This window comes from Salmo trutta, chromosome 20 (assembly GCF_901001165.1).
Source record: "Salmo trutta chromosome 20, fSalTru1.1, whole genome shotgun sequence".
NCBI classification, from domain to species: domain Eukaryota; kingdom Metazoa; phylum Chordata; class Actinopteri; order Salmoniformes; family Salmonidae; genus Salmo; species Salmo trutta.
This window is the reverse complement of record NC_042976.1, coordinates 36805671-36831060: the sequence shown is the minus strand read 5'-3', so window position 1 is coordinate 36831060 and position 25390 is coordinate 36805671. Positions and strand designations below refer to the sequence as shown.

Genomic DNA, 25390 nt, shown 5'->3' with positions numbered 1-25390 from the left:
ACGGTAAAGTAGACCTAGGCAGCAATCATAACAACTGGTGAAATGAACGATTTGTGAAGGCAGCTTGAGCAAACGCACGGTTGGATTCCTTGCTAAATAATAATTATTCATCATGAACGTGGGTTTTGCTCTCGTTCTCATCTGGTCTCTCACAATAACCAACGGTAAGTAGCTAGCTAATGCTTGCTCTATATTGTCGTGTCTTGCTTTCTAATAGGTAACGTTAGCTAGCTATAGTAGCTAAATATTCCGTTTTGGTGATGCCGTGAACTATTATGTAGTGGAAACCAAGACTGGTTTTAGGGCAGTTATGGACAATTTTAGCTAACCCTTTAGCTAACTTTAACCTAATTCTCGTAACCTGCCACGAAAAGTCACTTCTGCTTGTCAAAACCACTAATGTGATACAGCACTAGCTAGGCCTGTTTTTTCTTTTTTTTCTTTAAATTTTTTCTTTTTTTAAAGAAATCAGTATACATACAAGAAGTATACGAACAGTGATAACATATGCTAGGGGGTACACCAAATTACAGATTATACAAAGATCTTAAAAGATGCACACATATTGATTGTTTTAACAGCTTTCTTATTAGAAGAATGCAGAATGGTCTTAATATATTGCTCGAATTCCTTATAGAAAACACAGAAGTGTTTTTTTTGTGAACATACATTTATGAATATGACATTTTGCCGTTAGCACAATCAGATTTATGGAGGTAAAATTGTTTTTCTATATTATGGTTAAGGAAACCGAGCAGCACATTCTCCCATTAAAAAAAACAAAAGTCATCAAGAATATTAACAATTGTGAATATCTTTCCAAAATTGTTTTACGTGTAGACAATGCCAAAATAAATGTGAAACGGTTTCTGGATGCTCAACACAAAAAGTACAATCAATGTTAATGTATTTTTTGAGTTTCTTCAGGTAATGATTTGCAGGGTAATACTTATGGATCATTCTGAGAGAGACCTCTTTGACCTTGTTAAGAAGCAAGTATTTGTGTGGTAATAACCAGACTTTTTTCCAACAGATATTAGTGACCAATGTATTCCAGTAACTTGTGACATAAGGAATGGATACAATATCCCTTTGAAATAAAGCATGTATAGATCTGTTGTTCTGAGGGACATTTACATTTTAGTCATTTAGCAGACGCCCTTATCCAGAGCAACTTACAGTAGTGAATGCATACATTTCATTTCATACATAATTTTTCTGTGCTGGCCCCCCGTGGGAATCGAACCCACAACCCTGGTGTTGCAAACACCATGCTCTACCAACTGAGCTACAGGGAAGGCTAGGGACCAAGGAGAAACATATTTTCCCTATTGGAGAGTCAACTGGATTATGCGAGGGTAGGTCAAGAAGGTGAGGTCTGGTTACACCTCTAAACAACATACATGAGAGTTCCAGATGAAATAGCATCAAAGACTATGGCGAACTCTCTAGGTGTTACAGGGATATTGTAACGAGATAAAAAATTCCTCATAATTGAGTAACAATCCTTCTGCATTAAAAAGTTGACTCACCAGTAGGATATGATTATTGAGCCAGTTCTTAAAAAATAAAGACTTGTTTCTATACAAAATGTCCTTATTGTTACGAGTGAAATACCTATGCGGGGAAAAATTATGTTTATATATTAACGACCACGCTAAGAATACTTGTCTATGAAAAGCAGATGATTTTGCAGGAATCTTATCAATGTTATAGTTACAAAGTAACAAAATTGAGGCCACCAAAACAGAAGATATGAGGGATGAAATTCCAAATTGAAGTAGGATTCTTTAAAAAATGTTTAGCCCAATTTATCTTAAGTATTATTCAAAGTAGGAAAATCCAAAAAAAAGAAAATTGAGACCACCATATTCATATGAGTTCATAACGACAGATGTCCTAATATAATGTACGATTTTTCCAGATGAAGTTGAAAAGCACCTGGTCAAGATATATATCTTGACAACAAAATAGGTAAAGCGGTTGACCAGGTGCTTTTCAACTTCATCTGGAAAAATCGTGGGCTGCATAAGTAGGTCTGGAGATACCTTCAGCTTTAGAAAGCAATACTCAACCTTTCAAGGATAAATCCCTCTGCAACCAATGGTTCAACTTCTTTTTGTTTTTTTCAATAATAGGTATAACATTTAATGAGCATCTTTCCTTAGATATGGTAATCCCAAGGTATATTACTTTTTTATTGACTGGAATATTGCATATAGAGGGTATCACACGGTCTTTAACAGCAAACAATTTACACTTATTAAGGTTCAGGCAAAGACCAGATTGCTTTGGAAAATATATTTATCACATCGACTGCTCTAGGAATCTGGTCAGCATCTTTCAAAAAGACTTATGATAATATCTCTGTCAGCAATAGAGATCCTTTTTATATCACTAGATTTAACAGAACTTGTAAGAAGTTGGTTTGCAAGCAAGAAGATTTAATGTGAAATTGGGCAACCTTGCCTAATTCCTCTTTTCAAATCAAATCTAGAAGTGCCATGCTTTAATTTAATAGTACTACAAAATAATTCCCCAAAAACAAATTTCTCAAGGGAGAGAAATAGAAACTCATGTTCCACTGTATCGAAGTTTTATTATCTTCTTAGGCTTTATAAAAGTCTATCTTCGAAGATTAAATCAGAATCGTCAATAAGGTCTAACACCAGTCATTGTAAATAATAATTTGTTCTTAACTGACTTAACTAGTTAAATAAAATAAAAAAAGAAGCTGTGTCAACTTCAGTCTAGCTAAATGAGGAGGAGCTAACATTACAAAAATAAATATGTCAACAAAATGTATTACAGTACTTGACTATCTGAGGTGGAAGCTAGCTACAGTAACTACCTAATAACAGGGGTACACGGAGAAACTGGGTTGCAATTTTAGTTGCAGTTGAGTTGCTTGCTGGTGTTATTTGCTGGGGGTGTTACACAATTAGCTAGTTACCTTGAACTAGAGTTGCAACATAGTTGTTAAGTGTCTAATGCTAGCCTAGTCAACAACAGTCATGACCGGTTAGCGTTACCTCAGGCTCCATTGCATTGACTCGCGTTGCCTCCTCCGTTCAGTCGTTTTTAAGATGTTGATGATGGTCGGTCGGTAACCCCTACACCATAACCCTCAATGTCAAATGGAGGCGCAAGAAGAGGGCTTCAACGTAGGCCTATGACTCGTTTCCATTCGGAAACTCCCAGTTGCCGATTCGAAAGTACCCTTCATTGCGAAGTCTGCCTCCGCGAATTGCTGTCTGCAGATCCTACTAGCTCGAGCTGGCACGTCCTTCTAAAGGACGTGGAGCCACTTCTTCAAAAGTTGTGCGTCCTTGGGCATCCGATGGATTTTTTGGAGCCAATTCATACAGCCTGGCGCTATACAGTTCATGTTTGAACTACTGCTTGTTGCCATCTTCGTTGTCCACACTTGACCTCACTCTCTTCAATTCACTCTCTGCTCGAAAACTCAATACCACAGACAATTTGCTGATTCCTGCCAGTGACGTACTGGCGTCAGTCGTTACTATGGTATTTTAAAATGGCGCTGACCAAACCTCCAAATAAACCTTGTCGACGATCAAAATATAGACGTTGTGTTAAATACACGTTTAGTGTTAGTGGCTTGAATACATCTCTTTGCTTAGCTTTACTTCCTAAAGTGTTTCCCTTTTTAAGCCATGAAGTTTAGGCTTATACAGTAATACCAGATGGCCTAAAATAATGAAAGTAAAACCTCAATGTAGCCTAAATTGCACAATGATCCATTTATGGATTTATTTTAAAGGTATTATTTCTCTTTATTCAACAATATTTAATAACCCTGAACCCGTCCACCGTGTGGTTATCCGCAGAGACTGTGGGTTATGGGTCAACCCGCATATCACTAGTGTGTGTGTGCCTGCCACCATCAGGAGGTTCTAGAAAGAGGGCTAGACATTCTGAGTCGCGACTGAGAAAGAGAGTGGAAAAAGAGCGAGATGAACAGATTGAATCATAGGGAAATATTGTGTAATGACCCTTTCAAATCGCAGCCCCATGGGTGCACTGAAGTTTAGCAGACACACACACACACACACACACACACAGCTACACACACACACACACACAGCTGTTAAGGGAATCATTCTCTAATTCCCCCCCCCCCCCCATCTGATAGTTCCTGTTGTGGTATTGTGAGGTCTGAGTCACATGGCAGGCTAAAACCTCTTTCATCTAGGATTAGTTCTACAGGGTTTTTCCTATTCAAAATGGCTGTGGACAATTGGTATAAAAGCGCTGGCTAGCTAGTGAGGTCAATGTCATCATGGCTAGCCTATTCTTTCTTTTCTCACCACTGATATTTTTGCTTCTTTGGTCTTTAGAGTTATTTATATTGGAATTTTAGCAAAAAAAATTCAGCTAAATATTTCATATTGTAAATAGATGTGAATTTGTGGTTGGCTGTGAAGTAGCGATGAAATACGTAGCCTAATTTATGGAAATATATACCACGTAAACTCTCACTTTTGTACATCGCCTTGGTCCGTACAATTGACCTTATTTTAGCACCTCAAAAACGTAATACTTCCAGATCAACTGTAATGTCAATACCATTGTAAATCACAATTTCTCCCCTTTCCAACAAAATCAATGACATGAACTCCACGCTGCCCGTTTCTGCATAATTCAACAAGGCAATGAGCTACATCGGGTCTTTTGTAAAAATGGCGGGTGGGGTAGCGAAACTAATGCGTGATAGTGAGAAGGACATATGTCGTGTGGGAAAACTGCTTTTTTTCACTCGATCTGTCCAACTTATCACCTTATCGCCTCTAAAATGTAAATAAAACACTATAAAGAGTTTATATAATGTATCATTACATACCTATTTGAAGGTTTGTGTCGAATTTGAATGGGGTTTTTAGGGCGGTGCTAAAGTGATCTTCAGAAGTAAACAGCGGCTTTGAGAGTCATGATCGCATGCAGTGATGTAAAAAATGACTAGGTATCCCCCCTTACCCCCGTCACTGTCCATTTCTTGTTTTTAAATGATGAGAGAAGTGCTACACCTGGTGGAGAGAGATTGTAAGACAGAAATAGTTGCTTTATGCTGTACGTTACGGCATGACACGTCACGATGTAACGGAGGGTCAGTTTTTTTCAACTTTTCTCCAATACTATAGAGCCATTACCATGTCGATCAACCCTTGAATAGAAACGTAGTTCACACCCCAGATTTTGAAGTCAACAAAGTTGCTACAGTCCCATTAGTTTTCTTTGCAGCCTCGTTTGAATGTCGCGGTTGCACACATTTGTACGGAATGGGGTGAGTTTACATTAAGCTACTTTTAACTTCAATGGATTGGTGCCTAATCTGTTGATTATCCAACTCATGTCTGACCAAGGGCAATTCCATGGTATTGAAGTGACGCTGAGACTCAGGTTTTTTACTTTAAAATGTATTACAAACAAAAACCATGAATTTCAAAGTTTAGCTAACCATACAACTCTGGACTACTTTGAACAATTTACACACATTTCACAAAAACACATTTACTGGAAGAACTGTGCAGATGAAATGTTTGGTAACAGAAATATAGTAATCTGTTTTTTAATGCGACCATGTTGTCTAAAAACTCTGAAATATCTGCTCTGAATTATGATTCAAAGATGCCTGCAGACGGAATGGGGTGTCGCCTATGACATGACACCTTGAGTTTGAAAAAATCTATTTTTGATATTGAACTACAGTAAGTGAAGTGGATTTACACCCGGTAACATAATTAAGGTAACGGAATTACATCAGGGGTCCATGATCTGTACTAAACAGAAATGCATTAATTATGGATATGAATGTCATTCTCTTCATGGTGATGTATCCTGAATATCATCATTTGCATATATTACATTTAGAAAGTTTTCAGACTGCTTGACTTTTTCCACATTTTGTTACGGTCTTATTCAAAATAAATTAAATCATTTTTCCCTCATCGATCTACATACAATACCCCATAATGACAAAGCAAAAACAGGTTTTTAGAATGTTTTGCAAATTCATATTGAAAGAAAATATGAATAAAAGATCACATTTTACATACAGTGGCTTGTGAAAGTATTCCCCCTTGGCATTTTTCCTATTTTGTTGCCTTACAACCTGGAATTAAAATATATTTTTGGGGGTGTTGTATCATTTGATGTACACAACATGCCTACCACTTTGAAGATGCAAAATATTTTATATTGTGAAAGAAATAAGACAAAAAAACTACTTGAGTGTGCGTAACTTCACCCCCCAAGTCAATACTTTGTTGAGCCACCTTTTGCAGCAATTACAGCTGCAAGTCTCTTGGGGTATGTCTCCATAAGCTTGACACATCTAGCCATTGGAACTTTTGCCCATTCTTGAAGGCAAAACTGCTCCAGCTCCTTCAAGTTGGATGGGTTCCGTTGGAGTACCGCAATCTTTAAGTCATACCACATATTCTCAATTGGATTGAGGTCTTGGCTTTGACTAGGCCATTCCAAGACATTTAAATGTTTCCCCTTAAACCACTTGAGTGTTGTTTCAACAGTATGCTTAGTGTCATTGTCCTGCTGGAAGGTGAACCTCCGTCCCAGTCTCAAATCTCTGGAAAACTGAAACGGGTTTCCCTCAAGATTTTCCCTGTATTTAGCACCATCCTTCAATTCTGACCAGTTTCCCTGTCCCTGTCGGTGGAAAAACATCCTCACAGCATGATGCTGCCACCACCATGCTACACTGTGGGGATTGTGTTCTCGGGGTGATAAGAGGTGTTGGGTTTGTGCCAGACATAGCGTTTTCCATGATGGCCAAAAAGCTACATTTTAGTCTTATCTGACCAGAGTACCTTCTTCCATATGTTTGGGGAGTCTCCCACATGCCTTTTGGCGAACACCAAATGTGTTTACTTATTTTTTTTCTTTAAGCAATGGCTTTTTTTCTGGCCACTCTTCCGTAAAGCCCAGCTCTGTGGAGTGTACGGCTTAGTGGACAGATACTCCAATCTCAGCTGAGGAGCTTTGCAGCTCCTTCAAGGTTATCTTTGGTCTCTTTGATCTCTCTCTGATTTATTCCTTCCTTGCCTGGTCCATGAGTTTTAGTGGGTGGCCCTCTCTTGGCAGGTTTGTTGTGGTGCCATATTCTTTAAAAAAATATATATAATGAAGCTCTGTGGGATGTTCAAAGTTTCTGATATTTTTTTATAACCCAACCCTGATCTGTACTTCGCCACAACTTTGTCCCTGACCTTTTTATAGAGATCCTTGGTCTTCATGGTGCTGTTTACTTGATGCTTCCCCTTGCTTAGTGGTGTTGCAGACTCTGGGGCCTTTCAGAACAGGTGTGTGTGTGTGTGTGTGTGTGTGTGTACTGAAATCATGTGACACTTAGATTGCACACAGGTGGACTTAATTAATTAAATAATGTGAATTCTGAAGGTAATTTGTTTTACCAGATCTTATTTAGCGGCTTCATAGCAAAGGCGGTGAATACATATGCACAAACCACTTTTCTGTTATTTATTCTTTTTAATTTTTTGAAACAAGTTTTTATTTTTTTTCACTTCACCAATTTGGACTATTTTGTGTATGTCCATTACATGAAATCCAAATAAAAATGAATTTAAATTACAGGTTGTAATGCAACAAAATAGGAAAAACGCCAAGGGGAATGAATAATTTTGTAAGGGACTGTAAGTATTCAGACCCTTTACTCAGTACTTTGTTGAAGGGCCTTTGGCAGCGATTACAGCCTCAAGTCTTCTTGGGTATAACGCTACAAGTTTGGCACACCTGTATTTGGGGAGTTTCTTCCGTTCTTCTCTGCTGATCCCCTCAAGCTCTGTCAGGTAGGATGGAGAGCGGCGCTGCACAGCTATTTTCAGGCCTCTCCAGAGATGTTCGATCTGGTTCAAGTCCGGGCTCTGGCTGGGCCACTCAAGGACATTTGGAGACTTGTCCCAATGTCACTCCTGTGTTGTCTTGGCTGTGTGCTTAGGGTCGTTGTCCTGTTAGAAGGTGAACCTTCACCCCAGTCTGAGGTCCTGAGCACTCTGGAGCAGGTTTTCATCAAGGATCTGTGTTTTTTGCTCTGTTCATCTTTCTCTCAAGCCTGACTAGCCTCCCAGTCCCTGCCGCTGAAAAACATCCCCACACCATGATGCTGCCACCACCATGCTTCACCATGGGGGTGGTGCCAGGTTTCCTCCAGACATGACACTTGGCATTCAGGCCAAAGAGTTCAATCTTGGTTTCGTCAGACCAGAGAATCTTGTTTCTCATGGACTGAGAGTCCTTTGGGTGTCTTTTGGCAAACTCCAAGCGGGCTGTCATGTTCCTTTTACTGAGTGGCTTCCGTCTGGCCACTCTACAATAAAGCCCTGCTTGGTGGAGTGCCGTAGAAATGTTTGTCCTTCTGGAAGGTTCTCCCAACTCCACAGAGTAACTCTGGAGCTCAGTCAGAGTGACCATCGGGTTCTTGGTCACCTCCCTGACCAAGGGCTTTCTCCCCCGATGTCTCAGTTTGGCTGGGCGGCCAGCTCTAGGAAGAGTCTCTTGGTGGTTCCAAACTTCTTCTATTTAAGAATGATGGAGGCAACTGTGTTCTTGGGGACCTTCAATGCTCCCGAATGGCGCAGCGGTCTAAGGCACTGCATCTCAGTGCTAGAGGCGTCACTAGACACCCTGGTTCGAATCCAGGCTGTATCACAACCGGTCGTGATTGGGAGGCCCATAGGGCGGCGCACAATTGGCCCAGCGTCGTCTGGGTTTGGCTGATGTAGGCCGTCATTGTAAATAAGAATTTGTTCTTAACCTCTCTGGGCCAGTGGGACGCTTGTGTCCCACCTACTCAACAGCCAGTGTAATCCCGTGGCGCGATATTCAAATACCTTAGAAATGCTATTACTTCAATTTCTCAAACATATGACTATTTTACACCATTTTAAAGACAAGACTCTCGTTAATCTAACCATACTGTCCGATTTCAAAAAGGCTTTACAACGAAAACAAAACATTAGATTATGTCAGCAGAGTACCCAGCCAGAAATAATCAGACACACATTTTTCAAGCTAGCATATAATGTCACATAAACCACAGCTAAATGCAGCACTAACCTTTGATGATCTTCATCAGATGACAATCCTAGGACATTGTTATACAATACATGCATGTTTTGTTCAATCAAGTTCATATTTATATCAAAAAACAGCTTTTTACATTAGCATGTGACTAGCATTCCCACCGAACACTTCCGGCTGAATTTACTAAATTACTCACGATAAACGTTCACAAAAAACATAATTATTTTAAGAATTATAGATACAGAACTCCTTTATGCACTCGCTATGTCCGATTTTAAAATAGCTTTTCGGTGAAAGCACATTTTGCAATATTCTGAGTAGATAGCCCTTCCATCACAGGCTAGCTATTTTGACACCCACCAAGTGTGGTACTCACCAAACTCCGATTTACTATTAGAAAAGTTTGATTACCTTTGCTGTTCTTCTTCAGAATGCACTCCCAGGACTTCTACTTCAATAACAAATGTTGGTTTGGTTCCAAATAATCCATAGTTATATCCAAATAGCGGCGTTTTGTTCGTGCGTTCAAGACACTATCCGAAGGGTAAAGAAGGGTGACGCGCCCGACGCGTTTCGTGACAAAAAAATTAAAAATATTCCATTACCGTACTTCGAAGCATGTCAAACGCTGTTTAAAATCTATTTTTATGCCATTTTTCTCGTAAAAAAGCGATAATATTCCGACCGGGAGTCGTTGTTTTCGTTCAAAGAGAGAGAAAGTAAACATGGTGTCGGCTCGTGCACGTGCCTCCAGTCTCATTGTCCTCAGATCGACCACTTACAAAATGCGCTACTGTTTTTCAGCCAGGGCCTGCAAAGCCACCATTCATCGTTCTGGCGCCTTCTGAGAGCCTATAGGAGCGTTAGAAAATGTCACGTTATGCCAGAGATCCCCTGTTTTGGTTAGAGATGATCAAGAAGGCCAAGAAAAAGTCAGAGAGAGCACTTCCTGTTTGGAATCTTCTCAGGTTTTGGCCTGCCAAATGAGTTCTGTTATACTCAGACATCATTAAAACAGTTTTAGAAAATGTAGGGTGTTTTCTATCCAAATCAAACAAATCAAACACAAATATGCATATTATAGTTACTGGGCAGGAGTAGTAACCAGATTAAATCGGGTACGTTTTTTTATCCGGCCGTGCAAATACTGCCCCCTATCCCCAACAGGTTAACTGACTTCCCTAGTTAAATAAAGGTTTAAAAAAAATCAATGCTGTAGACATTTTTTTGGTACCCTTCCCCAGATCTGTGCCTCGACACAATCCTGTCTTGGAGATCTATGGACAATTCCTTCGACCTCATGGCTTGGTTTTTGCTCTGACATGCACTGTCAAATCTGGGACCTTTTTATATAGACCGGTGTGTACCTTTCCAAATCAAATTTTATTTGTTATATGCGCCGAATACAACAGGTGTAGACCTTACAGTGAAATGCTTACTTACAAGCCCTTATACAACAGTTAACTGCATTGTTGGTTTCGGCGCATGTGACAAATAAAATTTACCTGCCATATCAGTTTTGTTATACTCACAGACATTATTTTAACAGTTTTAGAAACTTTAGAGTGTTTTCTATCCAAATCTACCAATTATATGCATATCCTAGCTTCTGGGCCTGAGTAACAGGCAGTTTACTTTGGGCACAGTTTTCATCCGGATGTGAAAATACTGCCCCCTACCCAAGAGAGGTTAAGAAAAATAAGTGTTAAGTAAAAAATAACATAAGTTAAGAGCAGCAGTAAAATCACAGTAGCGAGGCTATATACAGGGGGCACAGGTCATGTCCAATCATTTTAATTTACCACAGATGGACTCCCAAGTTGTAGAAACATCTCAAGGATGATCAATGGAAACAGGATGCACCTGAGCTCAATTTTGAGTCTCATAGCAAAGGGTCTGAATACTTATGTAAATAAGGTTTTTCTGTTATACATTTTTTGCAAATTTATTTAAAAAAAAAATAGGTTTTTGCTTTGTCATTATGGGGTATTGTGGATTTAAAAAAAAAAAAACTATTTTACAATAAGTCTATAACGTAACAAAATGTGTAAAAAGTCAAGGTGTCTGAATACTTTGCGAAGGCACTGTATGTTCTCAATTTAAAATGATACCAGTAGATAATGTATATGCGGCTAACCCATAAACCAGAAAGATTTCCTACATTATTTTTGTGACATGAAATTGTTTAGTACAAATTAAACTCTTGTATTCTAGGTACAGTAATGTTAATCAAAATAAGGAGTTGGCAATTATTAGGCTAATAAAACATGTCAAAAAGGAAAATAGGTTTGGGGAGCGTTGTAATTCTACCTTTTTATTTTATTTGCTGAACATGATTTTACAATACAGAGACAACCAAGAAGGTCATAGAGGATTGGTGATGGGTGAAGAGAGATCTGCACAACAATGTTTGCAAGTCAAAGCCACTATTGCCTTTACCCAAAGTACCCATTCATGTGCATTTTATATGTAGCCCTATGTGTTTTACAGGAAGTGAGCTATAATCAGGTCCCGTGTGGCTCAGTTGGTAGAGCATGGTGTTTGCAACGCCAGGGTTGTGGGTTCGATTCCCACGGGGGACCAGTACGGAGAACAAATGTATGAAATGTATGCATTCACTACTGTAAGTTGCTCTGGATAAGAGCGTCTGCTAAATGACTAAAAATGTAAAATCCAAAATTTCATGACACAGGTATAATGAAAGAGCCATAAGCTGTAATATATGAGAATCATAATGTTAAGATACCATTTGTTAAGTGATACGGGCAATAAACTGTTTCTTCTCCCCTAATGTGACATGACCTGACCTCGACCCCCTTCATCACTAATCCACAGCTCTCTACCCATATCAGTGCCTGCCACATGTGATCGTCTTCCCTGCACTCCAGTACATTCCAAGCTTAATTGCCTCCACCATATACATTCCTCCTACAGATAACCATTAACTTCTGGTGTAAACCCTAGAATATGGCACCCCTCATTTCTCTAGCATAACTATGGATTCATAATATTCAAAGTTTAGAACCCATCACCATAATCCAATTGGTAGCATGTTACATGGGAAATTCATGTTTCGTTTACAATGTAATAGTGTGTGTTACTGGCGACTTCTATCCTTTTGGTGGGTGAATTTCACAATTTAATTTAGTCAGCACATTCACAAATGGTAGCTTTGTCACAGTTTTGAGGTTTAGGTTGATTGTGGTTCATAGCTAGCTTGTAGTGATGGGAAGTTCGGCTATTTTTACTGACTGAGAATTAATTGCTGGCAGCCAGCAGGTCAAACGAATGACTAAAATGAACAAGTCACTGAGGGAAAAAAAGAGTTGTTCAGAAAGAACAAATCGTTCGCAATACTGCACATCACTACTGTCGCAGCACAAGCAAACATTGTTGTGTAAATTTCTCTTCATCATCAAAAATCTCTGCAATCCTCCTCCATGCCATTGGCCTTCAGATTTTGTCTCTGTATTCTAGCAAAGCGACCTCATATAGAGGTTGGAAAACCAGACACAGCAATGATTGATTTGCTGTCCTCCATCATACTTTGTTTTTATTTGCCTGGCACTAATGACAGGCAGAACTGTGTTTCATGAACGGAAGATTTTCAATCAAATATTTGCTCCTTACCTGATTGGTTAACGACAGTGGTGGCCACGTGCAATTTGCATAAAGTAGAGCAGAGCTAGAACTCCACTAGCAGGGTTCTCACCACTCACCTTCCCACAATCCCCTGCGCATTGCTCCGCTTACCCCTGTTGAAAATGAATGGGAGCAGAACTTTGTCTGACTAGTTCGGAAGTGATGAAAAGGTTTCTAATAGAGATTTTCATATTTGTCACATGGAACCGCTCACATTGTGCTGTTTAGAACTGTTTTTCCCTGTGAATTGCATTTTGGCAAATGTTTGAAATGTTTTATTAGCTGCTTCATTACAGGAGTTACATGTTCAATAATGATCTATAGCCTTTTGAACTGTAAGACGATACAATAGGCTTGCTATGTTAAAAACAGCCATTCCATGTATGCATACGTAGTATTTTCTGTTGGTCACGTCATTTTACTGTTTGGAAAAAATGGAACCGTTTGTTGACCGGTTAGTGAGGGTCGGTTAGTCGGCAGCAAAATCGATCGAAATTTGAATCCCTAGTATTGTACTCTACTTTGCTGTGCTGTCCAAATTTGTAAAACCATAGATGTCTATGATTTGGTCCGGTCACTAATCATGGACGTATATGTTTGGCCCAAATCATGGCCAGTCTGGACCGGACTAAAAACCAATGTCTGTAGATGTTGGAATCAAGGCAGTGTACGGCCCAAAAAACGACATCTGTGTACATTTAAATCAGGGCCATGGCGGACTGACCAAATTTTAACTACTTTTCGACGTCTGATGTTGATCTGTGCTCAGGGGGTGTGGATGCTGGTTACAGTAAATAGAAAGAGGGGGCTCATGTAAGAGCTGGGAGAGGTGACATTAACTAGAGAGAGAGGGAGGGGTTGTCCAGACTGTTTTCACACTCTTGCTTTGACCATGTGACAGAAAGAGAAATAAAACATTGAGGATGAACATAACTGTATGCCAGTGGAAGGGAGGACAGTAACAGGAAGGGAGGACAGTAGCAGGAGACACTATGAGCTGAACATAACTGTATACCAGTGGAAGGGAGGACAGTAGCAGGAGACACTGAGCTGAACATAACTGTATACCAGTGGAAGGGAGGACAGTAGCAGGAGACACTATGAGCTGAACATAACTGTATGCCAGTGGAAGGGAGAACAGTAGCAGGAGACACTATGAGCTGAACATAACTGTATACCAGTGGAAGGGAGGACAGTAACAGGAGACACTATGAGCTGAACATAACTGTATACCAGTGGAAGGGAGGACAGTAGCAGGAGACACTATGAGCTGAACATAACTGTATACCAGTGGAAGGGAGGACAGTAGCAGGTGACCCAACCATGGTTTGTGACTACTATGACTTCCTATTGCAGTCAGTTAAATACATAATGGATGTATTGTAATTGTTTGGTAACAGAATTACGAGTTTTAATCACTTAATAATTCATAAACAAAAATGTATTTAAGTAAAAACAATAATTGGTAGGTCTACCTTGTTACTTCTGTGAACTTTAATTATACTACCTCATGAGGGAGAGAAATTAGAGAATATCTGGGTATGTGTGATGTGGGTTTTTTACAAGGCAATGTTTCTTAAACTTACAGAAGGCAAATAATTTATCAAAATGCTAAATGTGGTTATTAGTTTGCAGGGGTCTGTTTTGATGTATTTCTAATACCTTTCACAATTTTTCTGGAAGATGTTTTCTAAAATCTGTTGGACCAGAAATCAAAGGTGTACTTGTGCCAAATTTGTAAGATGTAAAATGTATCGATCCTGTCATATCCCAAAAATATAATCTTTTTGCTTTCGTTTGGCACCCAATTTGATATTCTCCAATGAACTTCACATGTTGGTGCTCATGGATCCTTTTACATGGAAGTGACCCCAATTCACATCCTATAGCATACCATACCAAATGAGGACAATAGTGAATAATGAAATCAGTCCTAAGCTCTCTTGGGTATATGGGACACACTATTCAACAGCCAGTGAAATAGCAGGGCGCCAAATTCAAAACAACAAAATCTCATAATTAAAATTTCTCAAACATACAACTATTATATCCCATTTTAAAGATAAGATTCTCATTAATCCAACCACATTGTCCGATTTCAAAAAGGCTTTATGGCGAAAGCATAGCATTAGATTATGTTAGCACATCACCTTGACAAGAAAAACCACACAGCCATTTTCCAAGCAAGGAGAGGCGTCACAAAAACCAGAAATACAGCTAAAATTAATCACTAACCTTTGATGATCTTCATCAGATGGCACTCATAGGACTTCATATTACACAATACATGTATGTTTTGCTCGATAAAGTTCATATTTATATCCAAAAAAAAAACATTTTACATTGGCGTGCAATGTTCAGAAATGTTTTGCCTCCCAAAACTTCCGGTGAATGAGCACATCAATTTACAGAAATTCTCATCATAAACGTTGATAAAATATTAAACTGTTATTCAAAGAATTATAGATACACCTCTCCTTAATGCAACCGCTGTGTCAGATTTCAAAAAAACTTTACAGTGAAAGCACACTTTGCAATAATCTGAGTACAGCGTTCAGACACGAAACCAAACCCGCCATTTTGTGCAGTCAATAAGACTCAGAAATAATATTATAAATATTCACTTACAATTGATCTTCAGCAGAATGCACTCCCAGGAATCCCAGGTCCACAATAATTGTTTGTTTTGTTCGATAAAGTCCATCATTTATGTCCAAATACCTCCTTTTTGTTCGCGCGTTCAGTCCACTACTCCAAATGCAGGAAGCGTGCAAAAATGTCACGACGGAAAGTTAAAAAAAAAGTTATATTTACGTTCGTAGAAATATGTCAAACGATGTATAGCATCAATCTTTAGCATGTTTTTAACATAAATCTTCAGTAATATTCTAACCGTACAATTCCAATGTCTTCAGAAAAGAAAAGGAACACAGCTCACACATGTGAGCGCGCACCTCTGAGCTCATGTCATTTCCTCACTCATCTGACTCCAGGCCCTCTCGTTCGCTCAATATTCACAGTAAAAGCCTGTAACAACGTTCTAAAGACTGACATCTAGTGGAAGCCTTAGGAAGTGCAAAACGAACCCTAAGTCACTGTGTAGGCAATAGGCAATCACTTGAAAAAACTACAACCCTCAGATTTCCCACTTCCTGGTTGGATCTTTCTCAGGTTTTTGCCTGCCATATGAGTTCTGTTATATTCACAGACATCATTCAAACAATTTTAGAAACTTCAGAGTGTTTTCTATCCAAATCTACTAATAATATGCATATCCCACCTTCTGAGCCTGAGTAGCAGGCAGTTTAATTTGGGCACGCCTTTCATCCTGACGTCAAAATACTGCCCCCTACCCTAGAGAAGCTCTGCAAGGCATATGCCAAGACCCTTTAGTAACCCTGTCTTCCTTTGTGTGTTTCAGTGCTTGCAGAGCTGCTTGTACCTCAGAACCTGACTCTGATCACCCTGAACACAGAGTACCTACTAACATGGGACTGGGACCGGGACCAGATGACCACATGCAACACTGTTACCTTTACTGCAGAGTACATGGGGTAAGTCACCACACACACACACACACACACACAGTATCACACTCTTGGACACATCCTCCACCCCTCCAATGTCACATTATAATACATCTCGCATGCTACAGTATACCCAAACTGTGGCTGGTCTAATTTTTCTTGCGCTACATTATGAGTATCATGATCTGGTATTTGGCCAAGACTGCCTCTCATCAGTAGCAGGTAGCCTAGCAGTTGAGCACATTGGGCCAGTAACCAAAAGGTTGCTGGTTAGAATCCCAGAGTCGACTAGGTGAAAAATCTGTCTGTGCCCTTGAGCTAGGCGGTTAACCCTAATTACTCTTATCCAGAGCAATGTCTGCTAAAGGACTAAAATGTAAATCAGTGACCCTCTCTCTCCCCAATAGGAAGCATGCGTTGAAGAGGAAGAAGAAGAACTGGAGCCGTGTGTGTGAGAGGACCATACATACCCACTGTAACTTCACAGGCTCTGGTCTGCACTACCTGGGCATGTATGTGCTCAGGGTCCGAGCCAGTGCAGACGGACTGAACTCAGACTGGGTCCTTAAAGACTTCTGCCCCGATAAAGACGGTGAGAGAGAGGAAATGGGGAAGCCTGACTTTGGCACCGATTTAAAAACAAACTAAAGAGCTGTAAATGTGAGAAGATAACAAAATAATAAACACAGTTGCAAAAAGGCAGTCACGTATCTGAGCACAACCACACACCAACATACATTATCAGTCAAAAGTTTGGACAGCTACTCATTCTAGGGTTTTTCTTTTATTTGTACTCTTTTCTACATTGTAGAATAATAGTGACGACATCAAAACTATGAAATAACACATGGTATCATGTAGTAACCAAAAAAGTGTTGAGCAAATCAAAATATATTTGAGATTCTTCAAAGTAACCACCCTTTGCACACTCTTGGCATTCTCTCAACCAGCTTCACCTGGAATGCTTTTCAACAGTCTTGAAGGAGTTCCCACATACACTACCGTTCAAAAATTTGGGGTCACTTAGAAATGTCCTTGTTTTTGAAAGAAAAGCAAAAAAAATTGTCCATTAAAATAACATCAAATTGATCAGTAATACAGTGTAGACATTGTTAATTTTGTAAATGACTTTTGTAGCTGGAAACGGCAGATTTTTAATGGAATATCTACATAGGTATACAGAGGCCCATTATCAGCAACTATCACTCCTGTGTTCCAATGGCACGTTGTGTTAGCTAATCCAAGTTTTAAAATTATAAAGGCTAATTGATCATTAGAAAACCCTTTTTCAATTGTTAGCACAGCTTAAAACTGTTGTTCTGATTTAAAGAAGTAATAAAACTGGCATTCTTTAGACTAGTTGAGTATCTGGAGCATCAGCATTTGTGGGTTTGATTATAGGCTCAAAATGGCCAGAAACAAAACTTTCTTCTGAAACTCGTCAGTCTATTCTTGTTCTGAGAAGGCTATTCCATGCGATACATTTTCAAGAAACTGTAGATCTCGTGCAATGCTGTGTACTAATCCCTTCACAGAACAGAGCAAACTGACACTCACCAGCATAGAAAGAGGGGTGGGAGGCCCCGGTGCACAACTGAGCAAGAGGACAAGTACATTAGTGTCTAGTTTGAGAAATGGACCCCTCACAAGTCCTTAACTGGCAGCTTCATAAAATAGTACCCGCAAAACACCAGTCTCAACGTCAACAGTGAAGAGGCAACTCCGGGATGTGGCCTTCTAGGCAGAGTTGCAAAGAAAAAGCCATATCTCAGACTGGCCAATAAAAATAAAAGATTAAGATGGGCAAAATAACACTGGACAGAGGAACTCTGCCTAGAAGGCCAGCATCCCGGAGTTGCCTCTTCACTGTTGACATTGAGACTGGTATTTTGCGGGTACTCTTTAATGAAGCTGCCAGTTAAGGACTTGTGAGGGGTCCATTTCTCAAACTAGACACTGATGTACTTGTACGCCTAATAAAACTGTGATTCACGTTAAAAAAAAAGTGTATAGATTTTTTTTTCACATTTTAAAACAGTCCATTTATAATTTCCAACGGGGCTATACATTTGGGTGATTTTTATTTATTTTTTTTTTATTTTTTTTCTCTCGCCTGAGTAGGCTCATTTCACTGCCAAAAATAAAATTAAACCATCTAGTTTTCAGTGAAATAACAACACTATGTCAAATAAGGGTAGCCTAGTCAAATAATTATCATCCAATCACATTAACCGTTACTCTCTCGCGGGAATTCCACTAACGGTCCATATGTAGCCAAACGTAGCTGCAATATCTGTAATTGTGGTGCAAAAGCCATGACAGGGAGACGTAGTTGAGTGGTTAACGCCCGTGCAAGCTGTTGGTCCCGACGCCACTTGGGTACACTGTAGCATCCACCGAGAGGCTCTTGCTGCAAAGGGAATGCCTGACAGCTTGAAAGACGTTTCGGACACTACAGTGAAAAATGGTTAACTTTGTTAAAGCAAGGTCCCTGAACTCCCATGTATTTTCTGCACTATGCAATGATATGGGCAGCGACCATGTAACGCTTTTACAACATACAGAAGTGCGCTGGTTATCATGGGGCAAAGTGTTGACACGTTTTTTTTAATTGAGAAAAATTGTAATTTTCTTTGCTGATCATAATTTTCACTTGTCTGACCGCTTGCATGAGTTTCTCACACGACTGGCCTATCTGGGTGATGTTTTTTCTCGCCTGAATGATCTGAATCTAGGATTACAGGGACTCTCCGCAACTATATTCAATGCGCGGGACAAAATTGAGCCTATAATTAAGAAGTTGGAGCTTTTCTCTGTTTGCATTAACAAGGACAACACACAGGTCTTTCCATCATTGTATGATTTTTTTTTTGTGGGCAAATGAACTCAAGCTTACGGACAATGTTAAATGTGATATAGCGAAGCACCTGAGTGAGTTTGTTGCGCAATTACGCAGGTACTTTCCCAAAACAGATGACACAAACAACTGGATTCATTATCCCTTTCATGCTTCCAGTCCACTTACCATTATCTGAACAAGAGAGCCTCATTGAAATTGCAACAAGCGGTTCTGTGGAAGTTTAATTTAATCAGAAGCCACTGCCAGATTTCTGGATTGGGCTGCACTCAGAGTATCCTTCCTTGGCAAATCGCACTGTTAAGACACTGATGCCCTTTGCAACCACGTACCTATGTGAGAGTGGATTCTCGGCCCTCACTAGCATGAAAACTAAATACAGGCACAGACTGTGTGGAAAATTATTTAAAACAATACAACTCAACATTGCAGAGTTAGGTGCATCCTTTCAAGTATACCCTTCTCATTAACCTGTGGTGAGTTATTCACAATTTTCGATGAACAAATAAGGTTTTATATGCAAGATGGTTAAATAAAGAGCAAAATTATTGATTATTATGTGTGCCCTGGTCCTATAAGAGCTCTATGTTACTTCCCACGAGCCAGGTTGTGACACAAACTCTCACTCATTCTTATGTTTAATAAATGTGTCGTATAGTGTGTGTGTGTGGGGGGGAGGGAGGCTTACAATAATGGCAAGTGCGCTGACCCTGGTGCTGGAGGAGGTACGCTGCTGGAGGTTGAATATTTGAAGGGGTACAGGACTATAAAAAGTTTGGGAACCGCTGCCCTAGACCAACTCCAATTCGCATACCGCCCCAACAGATCCACAGATGACGCAATGTCAATCGCACTCTACACTGCCCTTTCCCACCTGGACAAAAGAAATGCTTATGTGAGAATGACTACAGCTCAGCGTTCAACACCATAGTGCCCATAAAGCTCATCACTAAGCTAAGGACCCTGGAACTAAACATCTCTCTCTGCAACTGGATCCTGGACTTCCTGACGGGCCGCCCCCAGGTGGTAAGGGTAGGCAACAACACATCTGCCACGCTGATCCTCAACACTGGGGTCTCTCAGGGGTGCGTGCTTAGTCCCCTCCTGTACTCCGTTCACCCACGACTCCCAACACCACCATTAGGTTTGCTGCTGACACTACAGTGGTAGGTCTGATTACCGACAACGATGAGGGCCTATAGGAAGGAGGTCAGAGACCTGGCAATATGGTGCCAGGATAACAACCTCTCCCTCAATGTGAGCAAGACAAAGGAGCTGATCGTTGACTACAAGAAAAAGCGGGCCGAACAGGCCCCTATTAACATCGACGGGGCTGTAGTGGAGCGGGCCGAGAGTTTCAAGTTCCTTGGAGTCCACATCACCAACGAACTATCATGGTCCAAAAACACCAAGACAATCATGAAGAGGGCACAACAACAACTTTTCCCTCTCAGGAGACTGAAAAGATTTGGCATGGGTCCTCAGATCCTCAAAGTTCTACAGCTGCACCATCGAGAGCATCCTGACCGGTTGCATCACCACCAGGTATGGCAACTGTTTGGCATCTGACCGTAAGGCGCTACAGAGGGTAGTACATATGGCCCAGTACGTCACTGGGGCCAAGCTTCCTGCCATCCAGGACCTATATACTAGGCAGTGTCAGAGGAAAGCCCCAAAAATTGTCAGACTCCAGTCACCCAAGTCATAGACAGTTCTCTCTGCTACAACACGGCAAGCGGTACTGGAGCCTGGACTAATTAACAGCTTCTACCCCCAAGCCATAAGACTGCTGAACAATTAATCAAATGGCCACCCGGACTATTTTCACCCCCCCCCACCCCATTGCTACTTGCTATTTTATCTATGCATAAGTCACTTTACCCATACCTACATGTACAAATTACCTATACTAACCTGTATCCCCACTCATTGACTCCTGTATATAGCCTCGTTATTATATTGTTACTTTTTAATAATTTTTTACTTTTGTTTATTTGGTAAATATTTTCTTAACCAACAATGCAGTTCAGGAAAGAGTTAAGGGCTTGTAAGTAAGCATTTCACAGTAAGGTCTACGCTTGTTGTATTCGGTGCATGTGACAAAGTTTGATTTGAATGAGTAGGTGTGTCCAAACTTTTGACTGGTACTGTACGTAGACACCCTAACACACAACTAGCACAGGAAGACCGCTATCGATCACCAATAATCGTTCTCTGGAGTTGGCTCGGCTGGATTCTGACTTGATGACTACTGAGTTTATTTATGCTTCTTATTTTTCTGTTCTTCCCCCTGTCTAGCTGCTTTGGGCCCACCGTCCAGGGTGGAGCTGGCTCCTGTGGGGAACCTGCTGGACGTGACCATCTCTGACCCCCTGACCAGCACCCAGGGCTCCATGAAGGAACACATCCTCTCCCTGTCCTACCACATCCTGTACTGGAGCCTGTCCGATGACCCTCGGGTACTGTATTTTCTTTACTAGCACTGACAGCTACTTTATTGATGGAAAATGTACTGTCTGTGATATGTGTTTACTTTTTTTGGTTTCTAGCTGAAACTAGGACAGTGATTATTTTTCGGGAACAACTAGAAATGCTCAGAGAGAAGTTTTAAAAACACCTTTGTTTCTCCAGCTCACACTTCCCTTTTCTATGGTCCCTTAAGGCACCTGGGCCTCCCCTAAGTAACCCTGTGACTGGTATAAAACCCCAAACACCTGAAGCCACAACATGTAACACTCTAAACCGAAACCTTAAAAAGAACACACCTGTGTTCCTACTCTGTTTTTCTATGCAGGGTTTCTATGTAGGTTTTCTATGTAACACAACACAATAATGCCCCTTTCAGACGTATGGAATGTGGCGCCTTGAAAGCACTACGGCATGTATGTTTGTCTGAAAGGGTACACTACGGCTTTAATAAATGCCGCAACAAAACCTTTTCTGGAGGTAGTTTCGAAGCGCCACCGAACTTGTCTGTTAAGGAATGCCGGGACTAACATCCATTTCTAGGCAACCAGAACTGTCAATCATCAGCATCATCTGGATATGTGTGCAACAAAAGTTCAACGTTCACCTTCTGCTACCATTTCTGTCAAGCCGTCTACACATAGTTTGACGCGTACGTTCGATAAATCAAACGTATGCACCACACAGAACGCACTGCAACTGCCTCTGCAACTCAATGCTTCGAGGCAAACGCAGTGTTCCATTGGAAATGAATGTACTTCTGGTGTACCAAAATGCAATGATGCTGTTGATGTGGTCGAGGCGTAAGAAAAGTTCTTTGAAGTTCATAAAATATGACTTACCAATACATTTTGTAGAGGAAAAAAATACAAAAAATTCTACCCTACCATTTAAAAACAACAGCACATCAATCGGCAACATTTATTGTTTTCAGGGAAACAATACCAAACATTCTATGCTGGAGCAGAATTCTACTGTCTGAAAAGGTACATCAGGTTATCAATTGTTGCTATCGACCTGTTACTGTAGTGGCATCCTATGTAAGGGACTGTGCACTTGAGGTGTGTGGCCACTTGGAAACATCAGTTAGACCTCTCACTCAAACCCTTGTTATTTGTTAGTCTTATGTTGTACCTACCTCACATTTTCCAGGAATATTGGCCCAGTGTGGTCCGGGTTAGGGGAGGGTTTGGCCAGGGGGGCTTTACTTGGCTCCTCGACGTTTATGCGACTCCTTGTGGCAGGCTGGGCGCTTGCAGGCTGACTTCGATCGTCAGTTGAACGGTGTTTCCTCCGACACATTGGTGCAGTGGGTGTTTAGAAGCGCGGTTTGGCGGGTCATGTTTCGGAGGAATCATGACTCGACCTTCGCCTCTCCCGAGCCCGTTGGGGAGTTGCAGCGATGAGACAAATCGTAATTGGATCGCAATTGGATATCACGAAATTGGGGAGGAAAAAGGGGGTAAAAAAAAAAATGTATATGAAGAAATAAAAATATATCAAGTGTAATGTTAGGATTCAGTCTTGTCAGGTGTACTGTTGTGTACTCATGGTTATGCATATACTTTTCATATTTCTTCTGTAAGATTTCAATTTAGCCCTATCCATGTAGGACCAGCCCCACGAGTGTGAAGGGTTGAATATTAAAAAAAGCGTATTTATTGTAAAAAGTAAAGCCAACACGTTTCAGGTTTTGGCCACCTTCAGGGTTTTTATTCTGTCCGATATCGGACAGGGCATTCAAATGCGCATCAGATTGAATGCAAAGCTCTTATTACATATTCTCTGTAACTCCCCCAGGGCTTCAACATCAGTAGTATCTGCTCTTCTGCAGCCATTCCACTTACTTGATATAATCCAGTACCAGCACAGATGGTTCATGTGAAGAAGGGCTTGTTTATCAGTTCACCAGTGGAATCAACTGTGCTAGTACTGCATTACATCAAGTAAGTGGAATGGCTCGAGGTACTCCAGAGAGGTTTGGGATACACAGCCCTATCTTATTTCACTTTGCAAAAACCTCTTAACATGTTTTTATTGTTTGACCAGGGTCTGAAACCTAATGTGGTGAACTCTAGCAACAACCTGGTGACGCTGCCTGAGCTGGAGGCCTGGACGTGGTACTGTGTCAGGGTTCAGTCTCGCTACGACTACTACAACAAGACAAGCGGCTACACAGAACCCCAGTGCATGCAGACAGAAGGTAAAGACTTTGAGATTGGTTTTGAAATAGCATGACGCGTGTGTGTGTGTGTGTGTGTGTGTGTGTGTGTGTGTGTGTGTGTGTGTGTAACCTACCTGTATCCGTGTGAGTAAGTATACTGTATTTTTTTGTATATATTTTTTTTTTTAAGGGAGTACTTACATATTAATGAGGGCACTGTAATGTAGTGTGAAGGACACTTATGTGTCATTGTCTTCATCCACAGGTGACACCCAGTGGTGGCAGATCTTCCTGTACTTCCTGGTCTCCCTGGTAGCATGTGTCCTGCTGGTGCTTCTGGCCTACACCTTCTTTAGGTTCTACAGAGTCCTCAAACACACCTTCTACCCCACCATCCAGCTGCCTGCATACATCCAGGAGGTAGGCTGTACATGGGCTAACAAGCACACACATCCTATCAAATTGTATTTGTCACATGCGCCGAATACAACAAGTGTAGACCTTACCGTGAAATGCTTACTTACAAGCCCTTAACCAACAATGCAGTTTTAAGAAAATAGAGTTAAACAAAACTGACTAAATAAACTAAAGTAAAAAAAGTAACACAATAGCGAAGCTATATACAGGGGGTATCGGTACCGAGTCAATGTGCGGGGATACAAGTTAGTCAAGGTAAATTGTACATGTAGGTAGGGGTAAAGTGACTATACATGTATAATAAACAGCGAGTAGCAGCAGGCCTCACAGTGGCTAGCATGTAAACAAGAGTAATATCTAGGTGTCTGTGGGTGGGTGTGTGTCTTGGGGGGGTTTGGATAAATTGAGTAATCGTATGCTGCTCCCTCTTTCTCCCCCTACCACCAGTACTTTTGTGACTCCTCCCTCGGCTCTGAAATGCCCATTCTCTTCACTCCTGAGTCGGAGCTGTGCTGTGATAATCTGAGCGTGTACGCCGAGGTGGTGCTGCCAGAGATCCACATCCCTCCTCCCTTCACAGCTCCCCCCTCAGGGCTGCAGCATGACAGCAGCAGGCATAGCCGCCAGGGCAGTGAAGGCAGCGGGGACTCTGGGGTCTACTCCACAGAGGGAGGCTCCGGCCAGCAGGGTTCTAGTGGTTGGGGTGAGCCAATCAGGAGAGACAAGGAAGTGGAGAAGGTCAAGCTGGAGGAGATGGGGGAAGAGCCTGGAGACGAAGGAGTTCCGGATGAGGTGATTGTGGATGTGTGCGTCTGAGGAGAGATGGAGAGAGCGAGAGGAGAGCTTGGTGGAAAGACCGTAGGTGATGGTTGAAGAATTGTAGTAGGGAAAGGAGGAGGGTCATACAGGATGTTCTCCGAAGTCTGTCTTTCTACCCCTCCTCAAAGGACACTTTAAAGTTGATGACATCTCGCAGATTAAAAGACACATCTCAAAAGTAAGGGTGTAATGGTAAACGTATTCATACCGACTCGTTCGGTATGGGGGACCTCTGTTCAGTCCGCACTGTGAACCCAGATTAAAACATAAACAATTTTACTGTACCAGTCAAACTTATGGCCACCTACTCATTCCAGGATTTTTCTTTATTTTTTACTATTTTCTAAATTGTAGAATAATACTGAAGAAATCCAAACTACGAAATAACATACATGGGATCATTAGTATCCAAAAATG

General features: G+C 40.9%; 1 protein-coding gene across 1 annotated transcript; it reads left to right on the top strand.

Moving 5' to 3' along the window:
- LOC115155984 (interferon alpha/beta receptor 1a) lies at positions 1-25257 on the top strand. Its single transcript, XM_029703133.1, has 7 exons — positions 1-164; positions 16145-16277; positions 16658-16842; positions 21406-21566; positions 23623-23776; positions 24003-24157; positions 24602-25257. Exons 1-7 carry the CDS (start codon positions 113-115, stop codon positions 24968-24970), a joined length of 1209 nt encoding a protein of 402 aa, XP_029558993.1. The 5' UTR covers positions 1-112; the 3' UTR covers positions 24971-25257.
- Positions 25258-25390: the final 133 nt, after the last annotated feature.

Coding starts and splice junctions, on each gene's coding strand:
- LOC115155984 (XM_029703133.1), top strand. CDS start 113: ATGAACGTGGGTTTTGCTCTCGTTCTCATCTGGTCTCTCACAATAACC. Junction 16,843..21,405: donor CTTCTGCCCCGATAAAGACG/GTGAGAGAGAGG, acceptor CCCCCTGTCTAG/CTGCTTTGGGCCCACCGTCC. Junction 23,777..24,002: donor CCAGTGCATGCAGACAGAAG/GTAAAGACTTTG, acceptor CTTCATCCACAG/GTGACACCCAGTGGTGGCAG.